General features: G+C 42.3%; 1 protein-coding gene across 1 annotated transcript in view; it reads left to right on the forward strand.

The window, feature by feature from the left end:
* Nucleotides 1-17617, forward strand: part of RIOK2 (RIO kinase 2) — a 160140-nt gene extending 142523 nt beyond the window's left edge. Inside the window, exon 7 of the mRNA XM_071683128.1 lies at nt 16694-17617. Within this exon, the coding sequence (XP_071539229.1) occupies nt 16694-17429 (736 nt within the window). The 3' untranslated portion in view covers nt 17430-17617. The remainder of the gene's footprint in view (nt 1-16693) is intronic.
* The last annotated feature ends 3515 nt before the right edge of the window (nt 17618-21132 follow it).

Consider the following 21132-nt stretch of genomic DNA (forward strand, 5'->3'; position numbering starts at 1 on the left):
TAAGGTGCGAAAGAGAACAAATGGGGACATTGGTGAAGGGAACAAAAAGGGGAAGTGATAACAGGTTGTGATGGAGTGAATATGTTGAAGGATTGTTGAATGTGCTTGATATTAGAGTGGCAGATATAAGTGGTGTTTAGGTCGGGATGGTGTGCGAAGTGAGAGTCTGGGAGAACAGTTTGGTTAAAAGAGAAGAGGTAGTGAAAGCTGTGCGGAAGATGAAATCTGGCAAGATGACAGGATTGGATGGTGTTGCAGTTAGATTTTTTAAGAAATAGGATGACTGTGTTGTTGATTAGTTGGTAAGGATATTCAGTGTATGTGTAGATCATGAAGTGCTTGAGGATTGGAGAAATGCATGTATAGTGCCTTTGTATAAAGGCAGAGGGCATAAAGGTGAGTGTTCAAATTACAGAGGTATCAGTTTGTTGAGTATACCTGGAAAATGATATGGGAGGGTATTGATTGAGAGGGTAAAGGCATGTACAGAGCATCTGATTGGGGAGGAGTAGTGTGGTTTCAGAAATTGTAGACGATGTGTGGATCAGGTGTTTGCTTTGAAGAATGTTTGAGAAATATATAGAAAAACGGATGAATTTGTATATGGAATTTGTGGATCTGGAGAGGGCATATGATGGGCTGTTAGAGATGCATTGTGAAAGGTTTTAGGAATATATGGTGTCGGAGGTAAGGTACTAGAAGCAGTGACAAGTTTTTATCAAGGGTGTAAGGTTTGTGTACAAGTAGGAAGGGAGGAGAGTGATTGGTTCCCAGTGAAGGTCAGTCTGTGGCAAGGGTATGTGATGTCCCCATGGTTGCTTAATTTCTTTATGGATGAGGTCTCGAGGAAGGTAAATGCAAGAGTTTTGGAGAGAGGGGTGATTATGCAGTCTGTTGGGGATGAGAGGGCCTGAGAAGTAAGTTGTTGCTTGCCAATGATACAACAATGGTTGCTGATTAAAAAGAAAAACTGCAGAAGCTAATGAATTAGTTTGGTAGAGAGTGTGAAGGTAGAAAGTTAAGAGTAAATGTGAATAAATGCAGGGTTGAGGGACAAGTTAGTGGAGATGTAAGTTTGAATGAAGAAAAGTTATAGGAAGTGAAGTGTTTTGGATATCTGAGAGTGGACTTAGCTACCAATGGAATCATGGAAGCAGAAGTGAGTCACAGGGTGGGGGGAAGGAGTGAAGGTTCTGAGAGCGAAGAAGCATATGTGGAAAGAGAGAACGTTATCTCAGAGAGTAAAAATGGATATGTTTGAATGAATAGTAATTCCAACAATATTATATGGTTGCAAGGTGTGTGCTATTAATTCCAACAATATTATATGGTTGCAAGGTGTGTGCTATTGATAGGATTGTACGGAGGAGGGTGGATGTGTTGAAAATGATATATTAGAGGACAATGTGTGGTGTGAGGTGGTTTGACCGAGAAAATACTGAAAGGGTAAGAGAGATGTTTGGAAGTAAAAAGAGTAAGGTTGAGAGAGCAGTAGAGGTAGTGTTGAAGTGGTTTGGACGTTTGGAGAGAATGAGCGAGGAAAGGTTGACAAAGAGGATACATGTGTTAGAAGTGGAGGGAACAAGAACAAGTGGGAGACCAAATTCTTGGTGGAAGGATGAAGTGAAAAGATTTTAAGTGATTAGGGCCTGAACATGCAGGAGGGTGAGAGGAGTGCATGGAATAGAGTGAATTGGAACATTGTGGTTTATTGGGGTTGATGTGCTATCAGTGGAATGGATCGAGACGTGAAACGTCTGGGATAAACCACGGAAAGGGCTGTGTGGCCTGGATATGGATAGAAAGCTATGGTTTTGGTGCATTACATCTGACAGCTGAGAATGTATGTGAGTGGATGTGGCCTTTCTTTGTATGTTTCCTGGTGCTACCTCTCTGTCATAGGGTGCTGATGCTATTTCCTCTGGAGCAGGTTGGCACTGGGAATAGGAAAGCCCAGCAGGTATGAATATGTACATGTATATTCATTTGTATGTATGAAAGTGTATATATTTAATTATTTATTTATTATACACATGAGAATGAGTGAGGAAATATTGACAAAGAGGAAATATGTGTCAGAAGTGGAGGGAACAAGTAGAAGTGGAATACCAAATTGGAGGTGAAAGGATGGAGTGAAAAAGCTTCTGAGCAATCGGGGCCTGAACATACAGGAGGGTGAAAGGTGTGGAAAGAATAGGGTGAGTTGGAACGATGTGGTATACTGGGGTCGACGTGCTGTCAATGGATTGAACCAGGGCATGTGAAGCGTGTAGGGTAAACCGTGAAATGTTTTGTGGGGCCTGGATATTGGGCACATGGAGAGAATGAGTGAGGGAAGATTGACCAAGAGGATATATGTGTCGGAGGTGGAGGGAACGAGAAGTGGGAGACCAAATTGGAGGTGGAAAGATGGAGTGAAAAAGATTTCGAGTGATCGGGGCCTGAGCGTACAGGAGGGTGAAAGGCGGGCAAGGAATAGAGTGAATTGGATCAATTTGGTATACCGGGGTCGACGTGCTGTCGATGGATTGAATCAAGGCATGTGAAGCGTCTGGGGTAAACCATGGAAAGTTCTGTGGGGCCTGGATGTGGAAAGGGAGCTGTGGTTTTGGGCATTATTGCATGACAGCTAGAGACTGAGTGTGAACGAATGGGGCCTTTGTTGTCTTTTCCTAGCGCTACCTTGTACACATGAGGGGAGAGGGGGATGTTATTCCATGTGAGGCAAGGTGGCGATGGGAATGAATAAAGGCAGACAGTGTGAATTGTGTGCATGTGTATATATGTATGTGCCTGTGTGTTTATATATATGTGTACATTGAGATGTTGGGGTATGTATATTTGCATGTGTGGACGTGTATGTATATACATGTGTATGGGGGTGGGTTGGGCCATTTCTTTCGTCTGCTTCCTTGCGCTACCTCGCAAACGCGGGAGACAGCGACATGTCGCAAGCAAAATGATAATAATATATATATGAGAGGCAAGTGTTTTGGGAGCAGCTGAATGAGTGTGTTAGTGGTTTTGATGCACAAGACAGGGTTGTAGTGATGGGTGATGTGAATGCAAAGGTGAGTAATGTGGCAGTTGAGGGAATAATTGATATACATGGGGTGTTCAGTGTTGTAAATGGAAATGGTGAAGAGCTTGTAGATTTATGTGCTGAAAAAGGACTGGTGATTGGGAATACCTGGTTTAAAAAGCGAGATATAAATAAGTATACGTATGTAAGTAGGAGAGATGGTCAGAGAGCGTTATTGGATTACATGTTAATTGACAGGCATGCGAAAGAGAGACTTTTGGATGTTAATGTGCTGAGAGGTGCAACTGGAGGGATGTCGAATCATTATCTTGTGGAGGTGAAGGTGAAGATTTGTAGGGGTTTTCAGAAAAGAAGAGAGAATGTTGGGGTGAAGAGGGTGGTGAGAGTAAGTGAGCTTGGGAAGGAGACTTGTGTGAGGAAGTACCAGGAGAGACTGAGTACAAAATGGAAAAAGGTGAGAACAAAGGAGGTAAGGGGAGTGGGGGAGGAATGGGATCTATTTAGGGAAGCAGTGATGGCTTGTGCAAAAGATGCTTCTGGCATGAGAAGCGTGGGAGGTGGGTTGATTAGAAAGGGTAGTGAGTGGTGGGATGAAGAAGTAAGATTATTAGTGAAAGAGAAGAGAGAGGCATTTGGACGATTTTTGCAGGGAAAGAATGCAAATGAGTGGGAGATGTATAAAAGAAAGAGGCAGGAGGTCAAGAGAAAGGTGCAAGAGGTGAAAAAGAGGACAAATGAGAGTTAGGGTGAGAGAGTATCATTAAATTTTAGGGAGAATAAAAAGATGTTCTGGAAGGAGGTAAATAAAGTGCATAAGACAAGGGAGCAAATGGGAACTTCAGTGAGGTGATAACAAGTAGTGGTGATGTAAGAAGGAGATGGAGTGAGTATTTTTAAGGTTTGTTGAATGTGTTTGATGATAGAGTGGCAGATATAGGGTGTTTTGGTCGAGGTGGTGTGCAAAGTGAGAGGGTTAGGGAAAATGATTTGGTAAACAGAGAAGAGGTAGTAAAAGCTTTGCGGAAGATGAAAGCCGGCAAGGCAGCAGGTTTGGATGGTATTGCAGTGGAATTTATTAAAAAAGGAGGTGACTGTATTGTTGACTGGTTGGTAAGGTTATTTAATGTATGTATGATTCATGGTTAGATGCCTGAGGATTGGCGGAATGCTTGCATAGTGCCATTGTACAAAGGCAAAGGGGATAAGAGTGAGTGCTCAAATTACAGAGGTATAAGTTTGTTGAATATTCCTGGTAAATTATATGGGAGGGTATTGATTGAGAGGGTGAAGGCATGTACAGAGCATCAGATTGGGGAAGAGCAGTGTGGTTTCAGAAGTGGTAGAGGATGTGTGGATCAGGTGTTTGCTTTGAAGAATGTATGTGAGAAATACTTAGAAAAGCAAATGGCTTTGTGTGTAGCATTTATGGATCTGGAGAAGGCATATGATAGAGTTGATAGAGATGCTCTGTGGAAGGTACAAAGAATATATGGTGTGGGAGGCAAGTTGTTAGAAGCAGTGAAAAGTTTGTATCGAGGATGTAAGGCATGTGTACGTGTAGGAAAGAGAGGAAATTGATTGGTTCTCAGTGAATGTAGGTTTGCGGCAGGGGTGTGTGATGTCTCCATGGTTGTTTAATTTGTTTATGGGTGGGGTTGTTAGGGAGGTGAATGCAAGAGTTTTGGAAAGAGGGGCAAGTATGCAGTCTGTTGTGGATGAGAGAGCTTGGGAAGTGAGTCAGTTATTGTTCGCTGATGATACAGCGCTGGTGGCTGATTCATGTGAGAAACTGCAGAAGCTGGTGACTGAGTTTGGTAAAGTGTGTGAAAGAAGAAAGTTAAGAGTAAATGTGAATAAGAGCAAGGTTATTAGGTACAGTCGGGTTGAGGGTCAAGTCAATTGGGAGGTAAGTTTGAATGGAGAAAAACTGGAGGAAGTAAAGTGTTTTAGATATCTGAGAGTGGATCTGGCAGCGGATGGAACCATGGAAGCGGAAGTGAATCATAGGGTGGTGGAGGGGGCGAAAATCCTGGGAGCCTTGAAGAATGTTTGGAAGATGAGAACATTATCTCGGAAAGCAAAAATGTGTATGTTTGAAGGAATAGTGGTTCCAACAATGTTGTATGGTTGCGAGGCATGGGCTATGGATAGAGTTGTGCGCAGGGGGGTGGATGTGCTGGAAATGAGATGTTTGAGGACAATATGTGGTGTGAGGTGGTTTGATCGTGTAAGTAACATAAGGGTAAGAGAGATGTGTGGAAATAAAAAGAGCGTGGTTGAGAGAGAGCAGAAGAGGGTGTTTTGAAATGGTTTGGGCACATGGAGAGAATGAGTGAGGAAAGAATGACCAAGAGGATATATGTGTCGGAGGTGGAGGGAACGAGGAGAAGTGGGAGACTAAATTGGAGGTGGAAAGATGGAGTGAAAAAGATTTTGAGTGATCGGGGCCTGAACATGCAGGAGGGTGAAAGGCGGGGAAGGAATAGAGTGAATTGGATCGATATGGTATACCGGGGTTGACGTGCTGTCAGTGGATTGAATCAGGGCATGTGAGGCGTCAGGGGTAAACCATGGAAAGTTGTGTGGGGTCTGGATGTGGGAAGGGAGATGTAGTTTTGGGCATTATTACATGACAGCTAGAGACTGAGTGTGAACGAATGGGGCCTTTGTTGTCTTTTCCTAGCACTATCTCGCACACATGATGGGGGAGGGGTATGTTATTCCATGTGTGGCGAGGTGGCGATGGGAATGAATAAAGGCAGACTATGAATTATGTACATGTGTATATATGTATGTGTCTCTGTGTGTATATATATGTGTACATTGAGATGTATAGGTATGTATATTTGCGTGTGTGGACGTGTATGTATATACATGTGTATGGGGGTGGGTTGGGCCATTTCTTTCGTCTGTTTCCTTGTGCTACCTCGCAAACACGGGAGACAGCGACAAAGCAAAACACGTCTGTATATGTATATGTATGTATACATCGAAATGTATAGGAATGTATGTGTGCGTGTGTGGGCGTTTATGTATATACATATGTATGTGGGTGGTTTGGGCCATTCTTTCGTCTGTTTTCTTACGCTACCTCGCTAACGCAGGAGACAGTGACAAAGTATAATGAATAAATACTTAATGGCTATTTCCCATGTCAGTGAGGTACTGTCAGGAAACAGACGAAGACTGGCCCATCACTATGGATAGGGGAGAAAGAATACTTCCCACACATTCCCTGTGTCTAAGAAAGTGACTAAAGGGGGCAGGAGCAGAGGGCTAGAAACCCTCCCCTCCTAGTTTAACTCTCTAAAAGGGGAAACAGAAGAAGGAGTCTTGTGGGAAGTGCTCATCCTCCTTGAAAGCTCAGATTGGGGTGTCTAAATGTGTGTGGATGTAACCAAGATAAAAAAAAAGGAGAGAGAGGTAGTATGTTTGAGGAAAGGAACCTGGATGCTTTGGCTCTGCTTGAACGGAAGCTCAAGGGTAAAGGGGAAGAGTGGTTTGGGAATGTCTTGTGAGTAAAGTTAGGGGTTGGTGAGAGGACAAGGGCAGAGGAAGGAGTAGCAATATTCCTGAAGCAGGAGTAGTGAGAGTATGTGATAGTGTAGGAAAGTTAACTCAAGATTGATATGAGTAAAACTGAAAGTGGATGGAGATAGATGGGTGATTATTGGTGCCTGTGCACGTGGTCATGAGAAGAAAGATCATAAGAGGCAAGTATTTTGGGAGCAGCAGCTGAGTGAGTGTGTTAGTAGCTTTGCTGCACGAGACCAGGGTATAGTGATGGGTGATTTGAATGCAACGGTGAGTAATGTGGCAGTTATGGGTATAATTGTTGTACATGGGGTGTTCAGTTTGTAATTGGAAATGGTGAAGGGCTTGTAGATTTGTGCTGAAAAAGGACTGGTGATTGGGAATACCTTGTTTAAAAAAAAGAGATATACATAAATATATGTATGTAAGTAGGAGAGATGGCTAGAGAGGGTTATTGGATTATGTGTTAATTGATAGGTGTGAGAAAGTGAGACTTTTGGATGTTAAAGTGCTGAGAGGAGAAGCTGGAGGGATGTCTGATCATTATCTTGTAGATGTAAAGGTGAAGATTTTTAGAGGAAGTACCATGAAAGATTGAGTGAAGAATGGCAAAAGGTAAAAGCAAATGATGTAAGGGGAGTGGGGAAGGAATTGGGTGTATTTAGGGAAGCATTGTTGGCTTGTGTAAAAGATGTTTGTGGCATGAGAAAGGTGGGAGATGGGCAGATTAGAAAGGGTAGTGAGTGGTTGGATGAAGAAGTAAGATTGTTAGTGAAAGAAAAGAGAGAGATGTTTGGACGATTTTTGCAGGGAACTAGTGCAAATGACTGGGAGATGTATAAAAGAAAGAGGCAGGAGGTCAAGAGAAGGGTGCAAGAAGTGAAAAAGAGGGCAAATTAGAGTTAGGGTGAGAGAGTATCATTAAATTTTAGGGAGAATAAAAGATGTTTTGGAAGGTGGTAAATAAAGTACGTAAAACAAGAGAACAAATGGGAGCATCGGTGAAAGGGGCAATTGGGGAGGTGATGATAAGTAATGGTGAAGTGAGAAGGAGATGGAGTGAATATTTTGAAGGTTTGATGAAGGTGTTTGATGATAGATTGGCAGATATAGGGTGTTTTGGTCGAGGTGGCGTTCGAAGTGAGAGGGTCAGGGAGAATGGTTTGCTAAACAGAGAAGAGGTAGTGAAAGCTTTGCGGAAGATGAAAGTTGGCAAAGACAGTGGATTTGGATGGTGCAGTGGAATTTTTAAAGAAAGGGGGTGACTGTGTTGGTGAGGATATTCATTGTATGTATGGCTCAAATTGAAGTGTCTGAGGATTGGTGGAATGCATGCATAGTGCCATAGGAAAAGACAAAACACCACATTCATTCACACACAGTCTCTAGCTGTCATGTGTAATGCACCGAAACCACAGCTCCCTTTTCACATCCAGGCCTCACAAAACCTTCCACAGTTTACCCCAGACAGTTCACATACCCTGGTTCAATCCATTGACAGCATGTTGACCCTGGTATACCACATTGTTCCAATTCTTTCTATTCCTTGCACGCCTTTCACCCTCCTGATCGCTGAAAATCTTTTCCATTACATCCTTCCACCTCCAATTTGGTCTCCCACTTCTCCTCGTTCCCTCTGCCTCTGATGCATATATCCTCTTTGTCAGTCTTTCCTGACTCATTCCCTTCATGTTACCAAACCATTTCAATACACCCTCTTCTGCTCTCTCAACCATACTCTTTTTGCTACCACACATCTCTCTTACCCTTTCATTAGTTACTTGATCAAGCCAGCTTACAACACATATTGTCCTCAAACATCTCATTTCCAACACATCCACCCTCATCTGCACAACCCTATCTATAGCCCATGCCTCGCAAACATATAACATTGTTGGAACCACTTTTCCTTCAAACTTAACCATTTTTTCTTTTCAAGATAATGTTCTCGCCTTCCACACATTGTTCAACACTCCCGCAACTTTCACCCCCTCCCCACCCTATGAGTCACTTCTGCTTCCATGGTTTCATTCACTGCCAAATCCACTCCCAGATATCTAAAGCACTTCACTTCCTCCAGTTTTTCTCCATTCAAACTTACCTCCCAATTGACTTGGCCCTCAACCCTAATGTACCTAATATCCTTGCTCTTATTCACATGTACTCTCAGCTTTCTTCTTTCACACACTTTACCAAACTCGTCACCCGAATCAGCCACCAGCGCTGTATCATCAGCGAACAACAACTGACTCACTTCCTTTGCCCTTTCATCCACAACAGACTGCATACTTGCCCCTCTCTCCAAAACTCTTGCATCCACCTCCCTAACAACCCCATCTGTAAACAAATTAAACAACCATGGAGACATCACGCACCCCTGCCACAAACCGACTCGCTGAGAACCAGTCACTTTCCTCTCTTGCTACTCGTACACATGCTTACATCCTCGGTAAAAACTTTTCACTGCTTCTAGCATCTTGCCTCCCACACCACATACTCTTAATACCTTCCACAGAGCATCTCTATCAACTCTATCATATTCCTTCTCCAGTTCGATGAATGCTGCATTCAAATCCATTTGTGTTTCTAAGTATTTCTCACATACATTCTTCAAAGCAAACACCTGATCCACACATCCTCTACCACTTCTGAAACTGCACTGCTCTTCCCCAATCTGATGCTCTGTACATGCCTTCACCCTCTCGATCAGTACCCTCCCATATAATTTGCCAGGAAAACTCAACAGATAATCAGTACCCTCCCATATAATTTCCCAGGAATACTCAACAGACTTATGCCACTCTAATGTGAACACTCACCTTTATCCCCTTTGCCTTTGTACAATGGCACTATGCATGCATTCCAATAATCCTGAGGCACTTCACCATGAGCCATACCTACATTGAATATCCTCACCAACCAGTCAACAACACAGTCACCCCCTTTTTAGATAAATTCCACTGGAATACCATCCACACCTGCCACTTTGCTGGCTTTCATTTTCTGCAAAGCTTCCACTACCTCTTCTCTGTTTACCAAATCATTTTCCCTGGTCCTCTAACTTCGCACACCACCTCGAACAAAACACCCTATATCTGCCATTCTATTATCTGACACATTCAACAAACCTTCAAAATACTCACTCCTCGTATCACCACTACTTGTTCTTACCTCCCCATTAGCCCCCTTCACCTATGTTCCCATTTGTTCTCTTGTCTTATACACTTTATTTACCTCCTTCCAGAACATCTTTTTATTCTCTCTAGAGTTTAATGATACTTTCTCACTCCAATTCTCATTTGCCCTCTTTTTCACCTATTGCATCTTTCTCATGACCTCCTGCCTCTTTCTTATATACATCTCCCAGTCATTTACACTATTTCCCTGTAAAAATAGTCCAAATGCCTCTCTCTTCTCTTTCACTAATAATCTTACTTCTTCATCCCACCACTCACTACCCTTTCTAATCTGCCCACCTCCCACCTTTCTCATGCCACAAGCATCTTTTGCGCAAGCCATCACTGATTCTCTAAATACATCCCATTCCTCCCCCACTCCCCTTACATGGGGTGTTCAGTGTTGTAAATGGAAATGGTGAAGAGCTTGTAGATTTGTGTACTGAAAAAGGACTGGGGATTGGGAATACCTGGTTTAAAAGAGAGAGATATACATAAGTATACATATGTAAGCAGGTGAGATGGCCAGAGAGCCTTATTGGATAATGTGTTAATTGATAGGCATGCGAAAGAGAGACTTTTGGATGTTGGTGTGCTGAGAGGTGCAACTTGAGGGATGTCTGATCATTGTCTTGTGGAGGCAAAGGTGAAGATTTGTAAAGGTTTTTAGAAAATAAGAGAGAATGTTGGGGTGAAGAGAATGGTTAGAGTAAGTGAGCTTGGGAAGGAGACTTGTGTGAGGAAGTACCAGGAGAGACTGAGTGCAGAATGGAAAAAGGTGAGAATAAAGGACGTTAGGGGAGTGGGGGAGGAACAGGATGTATTTAGGGAAGCAGTGATGGATTGTGCAAAAGATGCTTGTGGCATGAGAAGTGTGGGAGGTGGGTTGATTAGAAAAGGTAGTGAGTGGTGGGATGAAGAAGTAAGATTATAAGTGAAAGAGAAAAGAGAGGCATTTAGACGGGTTTTGCAGGAAAATCGTGCAAATGACTGGGAGATGTATAAAAGAACGAGGCAGGATGTCAAGAGGAAGGTGCAAGAGGTGAAAAAGAGTGTAAATGAGAGTTAGGTTGAGAGAGTATCATTGATTTTAGGGAGAATAAAAAGATGTTTTGGAAGAAGGTAAATAAAGTGCGTAAGACAAGAGAACAAATGGGAACATAGGTGAAGGGGGCTAATGGGGAGGTAATAACGAGAAGTGGCGATGTGAGAAGGAGATGGAGTGAGTATTTTGAAGGTTTGTTGAATGTGTTAGATGATAGAGTGGCAGATATAGGGTGTTTTGGTTGAGGTGGTGTGCGAACTGAGAGGGTTAGGGAGAATGGTTTGGTAAACAGAGAAGAGGTAGTGAAAGCTTTGCAGAAGATGAGAGCCGGCAAGGCAGCGGATTTGGATGGTATTGCAGTGAAATTTGTTAAAAAAAAGGGGGTGACTGTATTGTTGACTGGTTGGTAAGGATATTTAATGTATGTATGACTCATGGTGAGGTGCCTGAGGATTGGCGTAATGCATGCATAGTGCCTTTGTATAAAGGCAAAGGGGATAAAAGTGAGTGCTCAAATTACAAAGGTATAAGTTTGTTGAGTATTCCTGGGAAATTATATAGGAGGGTATTGATTGAGAGGGTGAAAGCATGTACAGAGCATCAGATTGGGGAAGAGCAGTGTGGTTTCAGAAGTGGTAGAGGATGTGTGGATCAGGTGTTTGCTTTGAAGAATGTATGAGATAAATACTTAGAAAAGTAAATGGATTTGTATGTAGCATTTATGGATCTTGAGGAGGCATATGATAGAGTTGATAGAGATGCTCTGTGGAAGGTATTAAGAATATATGGTGTGGGAGGCAAGTTGCTAGAAGTAGTGAAAAGTTTTTATCGAGTATGTAAGGCATGTGTATGAGTAGGAAGAGAGGAAATTGATTGGTTCTCAGTGAATGTCGGTTTGCGACAGGGGTGCATGGTGTGTCCATGGTTGTTTAATTGGTTTATGGATGGGGTCGTTAGGGAGGTAAATGCAAGAGGTTTGGAGAGAGGGGCAAGTATGCAGTCTGTTGTGGATGAGAGGGCTTGGGAAGTGAGTCAGTTGTTGTTTGCTAATGATACATCGCTGGTGGCTGATTTAGGTGAGAAACTGCAGAAGCTGGTGACTGAGTCTGGTAAAGTTTATGAAAGAAGAAAGCTGAGAGTAAATGTGAATAAGAGCAAGGTTATTAGGTACAGTAGGGTTGAGGGACAAGTGAATTGGGAAGTAAGTTTAAATGGAGAAAAACTGGAGGAAGTGAAGTGTTTTAGTTATGTGGGAGTGGATCTGGCAGCGGATGGAACCATGGAAGCGGAAGTGAGTCACAGGGTGGGGGAGGGGGCGAAAGTTCTGAGAGCGTTGAGAAATGTGTGGAAGGCGAGAACATTATCTCAGAAAGCAAAAATGGATATGTTTAAAGGAATAGTGGTTCCAACCATGTTATATTGTTGCAAGGCATGGGCTATAGATAGAGTTGTGCGGAGGAAAGTGGATGTGTTGGAAATGAGATGTTTGAGGACAATATGTGGTGTGAGGTGGTTTGATTGAGTAAGTAATGAAAGGGTAAGAGAGATATGTAGTAATAAAAAGAGTGTGGCTGAGAGAGCAGAGGAGGGTGTTTTGAAATGGTTTGGTCACATGAAGAGAATGAGTGAGGAAAGATTTACAAAGAGGATTTATGTGTCAGAGGTGGGGGGAACGAGAAGTGGGAGACCAAATTGGAGGTGGAAGCATGGAGTGAAAAAGATTTTGAGTGATTGGGGCCTGAAAATGCAGGATGGTGAAAGCCTTGCAAGGAATAGAGTGAATTGGAGCGATGTGGTGGTATACCGGGGTTGACATATTGTCAATGGATTGAACCAGGGCTTGTGAAGCCTCTGGGGTAAACCATGGAAAGTTTTGTGTGGCTTGGATGTGGAAAGGGAGCTGTGGTTTCAGTGCATTATACATGACAGCTAGAGACTGAGTGTGAACGAATGTGGCCTTTGTTGTCTTTTCCTAGTGCTATCTTGCATGCATGTGGGGGGGAGGTTGTCATTCCATGTGTGGTGGGGTCGTGACGGGAATGAATGAAGGTAGCAAGTATGAATTATATGTATATATATGTATATGTTTATGTATGTATATATATGTATATGTTGAAATGTATAGGTATGTATATGTGCGTGTGTGGACGTGTATGTATATGCACGTCTATATGGGTGGGTTGGGCCATTCTTTCGTCTGTTTCCTTGTGCTACCTCGCTAACGTGGGAGACAGTGACAAGTGTAATAAATAAATATAGATATTTATTTATTTATTTGTCTATTATATTTAGTCGCCATCTCACGCATTAGCCAGGTAGCACAAGGAAACAGACGAAAGAATGGCCCAACCCACCCACATACACAAGCATATAGATACACATCCACACATGCACATTTACATACCTATACATTTCAAAGTATACATACATATACATACAAGGGAGAATAAAAAGATGTTCTGGAAGGAGGTAAATAAAGTGCGTAAGACAAGGGAGCAAATGGGAACTTCAGTGAAGGGCACAAATGGGGAGGTGATAACAAGTAGTGGTGATGTGAGAAGGAGATGGAGTGAGTATTTTGAAGGTTTGTTGAATGTGTTTGATGATAGAGTGGCAGATATGGTGTGTTTTGGTCGAGGTGGTGTGCAAAGTGAGAGGGTTAGGGAAAATGATTTGGTAAACAGAGAAGAGGTAGTAAAAGCTTTGCGGAAGATGAAAGCCGGCAAGACAGCAGGTTTGGATGGTATTGCAGTGGAATTTATTAAAAAAGGGGGTGACTGTATTGTTGACTGGTTGGTAAGGTTATTTAATGTATGTATGACTCATGGTGAGGTGCCTGAGGATTGGCGGAATGCGTGCATAGTGCCATTGTACAAAGGCAAAGGGGATAAGAGTGAGTGCTCAAATTACAGATGTATAAGTTTGTTGAGTATTCCTGGTAAATTATATGGGAGGGTATTGATTGAGAGGGTGAAGGCATGTACAGAGCATCAGATTGGGGAAGAGCAGTGTGGTTTCAGAAGTGGTAGAGGATGTGTGGATCAGGTGTTTGCTTTGAAGAATGTATGTGGGAAATACTTAGAAAAGCAAATGGATTTGTATGTAGCATTTATGGATCTGGAGAAGGCATATGATAGAGTTGATAGAGATGCTCTGTGGAAGGTATTAAGAATATATGGTGTGGGAGGCAAGTTGTTAGAAGCAGTGAAAAGTTTGTATCGAGGATGTAAGGCATGTGTACGTGTAGGAAGAGAGGAAAGTGATTGGTTCTCAGTGAATGTAGGTTTGCGGCAGGGGTGTGTGATGTCTCCATGGTTGTTTAATTTGTTTATGGATGGGGTTGTTAGGGAGGTGAATGCAAGAGTTTTGGAAAGAGGGGCAAGTATGAAGTCTGTTGGGGATGAGAGAGCTTGGGAAGTGAGTCAGTTGTTGTTCGCTGATGATACAGCGCTGGTGGCTGATTCATGTGAGAAACTGCAGAAGCTGGTGACTGAGTTTGGTAAAGTGTGTGGAAGAAGAAAGTTAAGAGTAAACGTGAATAAGATCAAGGTTATTAGGTACAGTAGGGTTGAGGTTCAAGTCAGTTGGGAGGTAAGTTTGAATGGAGAAAAACTGGAGGAAGTAAAGTGTTTTAGATATTTGGGAGTGGATCTGGCAGCGGATGGAACCATGGAAGTAGAAGTGGATCATAGGGTGGGGGAGGTGGCAAAAATCCTGGGAGCCTTGAAGAATGTGTGGAAGTCGAGAACATTATCTCGGAAAGCAAAAATGGGTATGTTTGAAGGAATAGTGGTTCCAACAAAGTTGTATGGTTTGCGAGGCGTGGGCTATGGATAGAGTTGTGCACAGGAGGATGGATGTGCTGGAAATGAGATGTTTGAGGACAATGTGTGGTGTGAGGTGGTTTGATCGAGTAAGTAACGTAAGGGTAAGAGAGATGTGTGGAAATAAAAAGAGCATGGTTGAGAGAGCAGAAGAGGGTGTTTTGAAATGGTTTGGGCACATGGAGAGAATGAGTGAGGAAAGATTGACCAAGAGGATATATGTGTCGGAGGTGAAAGGAACGAGGAGAAGTGGGAGACCAAATTGGAGGTGGAAAGATTGAGTGAAAAAGATTTTGTGTGATCGGAGCCTGAACATGCAGGAGGGTGAAAGGAGGGCAAGGAATAGAGTGAATTGGATCGATGTGGTATACCGGGGTTGACGTGCTGTCAGTGGATTGAATCAGGGCATGTGAAGCGTCTGGGGTAAACCATGGAAAGCTGTGTAGGTGTGTATATTTGCGTGTGTGGACGTATGTATATACATGTGTATGGGGGTGGGTTGGGCCATTTCTTTCGTCTGTTTCCTTGCGCTACCTCGCAAACGCAGGGAGACCGACAAAGCAAAAAAAAAAAAAAAAAATACAAAGACATGCATATATACATATGTACATATCTATACCTGCTGCCTTCGTCCATTCACATCGCCACCCTGCCACAGCGACAGTGTGTAATAAATGAATATGAATATTTATTTATTTATTTATCTATCTATTATACTTAGTCGCCATCTCACGCATTATCCAGGCAGCACAAGGAAACAGACGAAAGAATGGCCCAACCCACCCACATACACATGCATATACATACACATCCTCACATGCACATATATATACCTATACATTTCAATGTATACATATATGTACATACAAATACACATGCATAGATACACATGTACATATCCATACTTGCTGCCTTCGTCCATTCACATCGCCACGCCGCCACACATGAAAAGAATGGCCCAAACCACCCACATACACATGCATATACATACACAGCCTTACATGCACATATACATACCTATACATTTCAACGTATACATACAAAGACACATGCATATATAGATATGTACATATCCATACTTGCTGTCTTCGTCCATTCACATCGCCACCCCGCCACACAGTTCATTGTATACATACATATACATACAAAAACACATGCATATATACATATTTACATATCCATACTTGCTGCCTTCGTCCATTCACATCGCCACCCCGCCACACATGAAAAGAATGGCCCAACCCACCCACACACACATGCATATACATACACATCCTCACATGCACATATACATACCTATACATTTCAACATATACATACATATACAAAGACACATACATATGTACATATCCATACTTGCTGCCTTCGTCCATTCACATCGCCACCCTGCCACATATGAAAAGAATGGCCCAAGCCACCCTCATACACCTGCATATACATACACATCCTCACATGCACCTATACATACCTATACATTTCAACATATACATACATATACATACAAAGACACATGCATATATACATATGTACATATCCATACTTGCTGCCTTCGTCCATTCACATCACCATACATGAAAATGCCCCCCCCCCCCCCCCCCCCCGTCTCTCTCTCTCTCTCTCTCTCTCTCTCTCTCTCTCTCTCTCTCTCTCTCTCTCTCTCTCTCTCTCTCTCTCTCTCTCTCTCTCTCTCTCTCTCGTGCAAGGAAAAGACAACAAAGGCCAGATTGATTCAAACTCAGTCTCTAGCTGTCATGTTTAATGCACTGAAACCATAGCTCAGTTTTCACATCCAGGCCCCGCAAAACTTTCCATGGTTTGCCCCAGATGCTTCACATGCCCTAGTTCAAGCCATTGAAAGTAGATTCTTATTTCCATTGATGTTGACTTCTTTATCCAGATGGCTAACTTATATAATGCATAGGCATTTATCATAGACCAAAAATATTTTCAGTAGAATAATGTCTTTTGAGTATCTCTAAATGTGTTATTCTCTCTCAACTTTAACTGACATGTTTTTCATGTTCTTTGTGCATAATGTGCTTTAGTTAATATTTATCTTATTTCTCCACAGGAGGGAGGACCATCTTGACAGAGAAATAGCTGCCAGTGGATACAATAAGGAAGTTCTGGAATTTAATGACAGGTTCCAAGTATGGCAGCACTTGGAGGAAGAAACTGGAGAGGATGAGAGTGGACATAGTGAAGAGGGTGATTATTATGAGGAAGAGGGAACAACACATAATAAAGAGGAAATCACAGAGATGAAAATCCACATAGAAGCTTTATGTCAAAACTTGAAGGAAGAAACCAGTATTACAAGCCTTTGTGAAGGGATGGAGGACCAGTCCATAGAGCCAGTTTTAGAAGATGGGCAAGAGAGTAGCAGCTCAGATATAGTAATAAAGAATAAAAGAGAGGATTCCAAACAAAATGAAAGTAAAAACTGCTTCAGAAAAAAGGGCAAGGATTTAGATCAGGAGGCAAGGATGATTCTTATAAAGCAACTTGCAAGAGCACGTGAACTTCGGCAAAAGGCTGAAGAAACTGGAGAGCAACCACCATTGTTGGATGACTTTATTGATGACTCGCTGAGTGACATGTGTAGTGTGAAAAGTTTTTCTACAGTTGCCAGCACAATAGCTCCCAGAGATGTTAAACGTCGTACACAGAAAGACTTGGAGAGAAGAGCGAAACGGCAAATATCAAAGAAAAACCTGAGGGTAAAAGGAGAAGCCAATGCACATAGGAGAACTAAAATACAAAATGAAGCTCTTAAAAAGGAAATAGCTGGCTGGGATGAATTCTAAAATTGCTGAGATCTCAAGTCTCACAATAGAGATGGAGATGTTCTGTTCTTCAGACAAAACCTCAGGTAGTTTGTATCTGTTTTTCCATCTAGAAAGAGATATTTTGATCCTCAAAAATGATTATGATGACTTGAGTATTACATTAACCTGTAAGCAGTGGCTCTCACTCAATAAATATTAAAAAAGAATCCCTTAGAAATGTCTTTTATCATATGTTACTGAAGAAAATATCCCCCAAAGTAATATACTTTCCTCTGTCTTGGTGTGATAGTTTTGAGTTGACAGGGAGGACCTGGGATGGTAGCACAGATGTTCCTTCTTTATATTACACCATTTTTTTTGGTATTTTTTTCCACATCCTATATGTATCAATTTCATATTTTTTTTAGATTATTTACTATTTTACTATTTATTCTACTTCATTACCGTTTCCTGTGTCAGCAAGGTAGCACCAGGAAACAGACAAAGAACGGCCAATCCCCTCATATAACATATATTTATTTTATTATTATTATATTTTGCTTTGTCACTGTCTCCCGCGTTTGCGAGGTAGCGCAAGGAAACAGATAAAAGAAATGGCCCAACCCACCCCCATACACATGTATATACACACACGTCCACACACGCAAATATACATACCTATACATCTCAATGTACACATATATATACACACACAGACACATACATATATACCCATGCACACAATTCACACTGTCTGCCTTTATTCATTCCCATCGCCACCTCGCCACACATGGAATACCATCCCCCTCCCCCCTCATGTGTGTGGGGTAGCGCTAGGAAAAGACAACAAAGGCCTCATTTGTTCACACTCAGTCTCCAGTAAAACACCCATACACATACATATACATACAAATATATTTATTTATTTATTTTGCTTTGTCGCTGTCTCCCGCATTAGCGAGGTAGCGCAAGGACACAGACGAAAGAATGGCCCAACCAACCCACATACACATGTATACACTCACACGTCCATACACGCAAATGTACATACCTATACATCTCAATGTACACACACACACACACACACACATATATATCTTTTAAACTATTCGCCATTTCCCACGTTAGCGAGGTAGCGTTAAGAACAGAGGACTGGGCCATTTTTGGAATATCCTCACCTGGCCCCCTCTGTTCCTTCTTTTGGAAAAAAAAAAAAGAGAGGGGAGGATTTCCAGCCCCCCACTCCCTCCCCTTTTAGTCGCCTTCTACGACACGCAGGGAATACGTGGGAAGTATTCTTAATCCCCTATCCCCAGGGATAACACACACATATATATATATATATATATATATATATATATATATATATATATATATATATTTTTTTTTTTTTTTTTTTTATACTTTGTCGCTGTCTCCCGCGTTTGCGAGGTAGCGCAAGGAAACAGACGAAAGAAATGGCCCAACCCCCCCCCCATACACATGTACATACACACGTCCACACACGCAAATATACATACCTACACAGCTTTCCATGGTTTACCCCAGACGCTTCACATGCCCCGACTCAATCCACTGACAGCACGTCAACCCCTGTATACCACATCGCTCCAATTCACTCAATTCCTTGCCCTCCTTTCACCCTCCTGCATGTTCAGGCCCCGATCACACAAAATCTTTTTCACTCCATCTTTCCACCTCCAATTTGGTCTCCCTCTTCTCCTCGTTCCCTCCACCTCCGACACATATATCCTCTTGGTCAATCTTTCCTCACTCATTCTCTCCATGTGCCCAAACCATTTCAAAACACCCTCTTCTGCTCTCTCAACCACGCTCTTTTTATTTCCACACATCTCTCTTACCCTTACGTTACTTACTCGATCAAACCACCTCACACCACACATTTTCCTCAAACATCTCATTTCCAGCACGTCCATCCTCCTGCGCACAACTCTATCCATAGCCCACGCCTCGCAACCATACAACATTGTTGGAACCACTATTCCTTCAAACATACCCATTTTTGCTTTCCGAGATAATGTTCTCGACTTCCACACATTTTTCAAGGCTCCCAAAATTTTCGCCCCCTCCCCCACCCTATGATCCACTTCCGCTTCCATGGTTCCATCCGCTGACAGATCCACTCCCAGATATCTAAAACACTTCACTTCCTCCAGTTTTTCTCCATTCAAACTCACCTCCCAATTGACTTGACCCTCAACCCTACTGTACCTAATAACCTTGCTCTTATTCACATTTACTCTTAGCTTTCTTCTTCCACACACTTTACCAAACTCAGTCACCAGCTTCTGCAGTTTCTCACATGAATCAGCCACCAGCGCTGTATCATCAGCGAACAACAACTGACTCACTTCCCAAGCTCTCTCATCCCCAACAGACTTCATACTTGCCCCTCTTTCCAGGACTCTTGCATTTACCTCCCTAACAACCCCATCCATAAACAAATTAAACAACCATGGAGACATCACACACCCCTGCCGCAAACCTACATTCACTGAGAACCAATCACTTTCCTCTCTTCCTACACGTACACATGCCTTACATCCTTGATAAAAACTTTTCACTGCTTCTAACAACTTGCCTCCCACACCATATATTCTTAATACCTTCCACAGAGCATCTCTATCAACTCTATCATATGCCTTCTCCAGATCCATAAATGCTACATACAAATCCATTTGCTTTTCTAAGTATTTCTCACATACATTCTTCAAAGCAAACACCTGATCCACACATCCTCTACCACTTCTGAAACCGCACTGCTCTTCCCCAATCTGATGCTCTGTACATGCCTTCACCCTCTCAATCAATACCCTCCCATATAATTTACCAGGAATACTCAACAAACTTATACCTCTGTAATTTGAGCACTCACTCTTATCCCCTTTGCCTTTATACAATGGCACTATGCACGCATTCCGCCAATCCTCAGGCACCTCACCATGAGTCATACATACATTAAATAACCTTACCAACCAGTCAACAATACAGTCACCCCCTTTTTTAATAAATTCCACTGCAATACCATCCAAACCTGCTGCCTTGCCGGCTTTCATCTTCCGCAAAGCTTTTACTACCTCTTCTCTGTTTACCAAATCATTTTCCCTAACCCTCTCACTTTGCACACCACCTCGACCAAAACACCCTATATCTGCCACTCTGTCATCAGACACATTCAACAAACCTTCAAAATACTCATTCCATCTCCTTCTCACATCACCACTACTTGTTATCACCTCCCCATTTACGCCCTTCACTGAAGTTCCCATATATATATATATATATATATATATATATATATATATATATATATATATATATATATATACCTCGCAAACGCGGGAGACAGCGACAAAGTAAAAAAAAAAAAAAAAAAATATATATATATATATATATTTTTTTTTTGCTTTGTCGCTGTCTCCCGCGTTTGCGAGGTAGCGCAAGGAAACAGACGAAAGAAATGGCCCAACCCACCCCCATACACATGTATATACATACGTCCACACACGCAAATATACATACCTACACAGCTTTCCATGGTTTACCCTAGATGCTTCACATGCCCTGATTCAACCCACTGACAGCACGTCAACCCCGGTATACCACATCGATCCAATTCACTCTATTCCTTGCCCTCCTTTCACCCTCCTGCATGTTCAGGCCCCGATCACACAAAATCTTTTTCACTCCATCTTTCCACCTCCAATTTGGTCTCCCACTT

Source organism: Panulirus ornatus, chromosome 35 (genome assembly GCF_036320965.1).
Source record: "Panulirus ornatus isolate Po-2019 chromosome 35, ASM3632096v1, whole genome shotgun sequence".
Classification (NCBI taxonomy): Eukaryota; Metazoa; Arthropoda; class Malacostraca; order Decapoda; family Palinuridae; genus Panulirus; species Panulirus ornatus.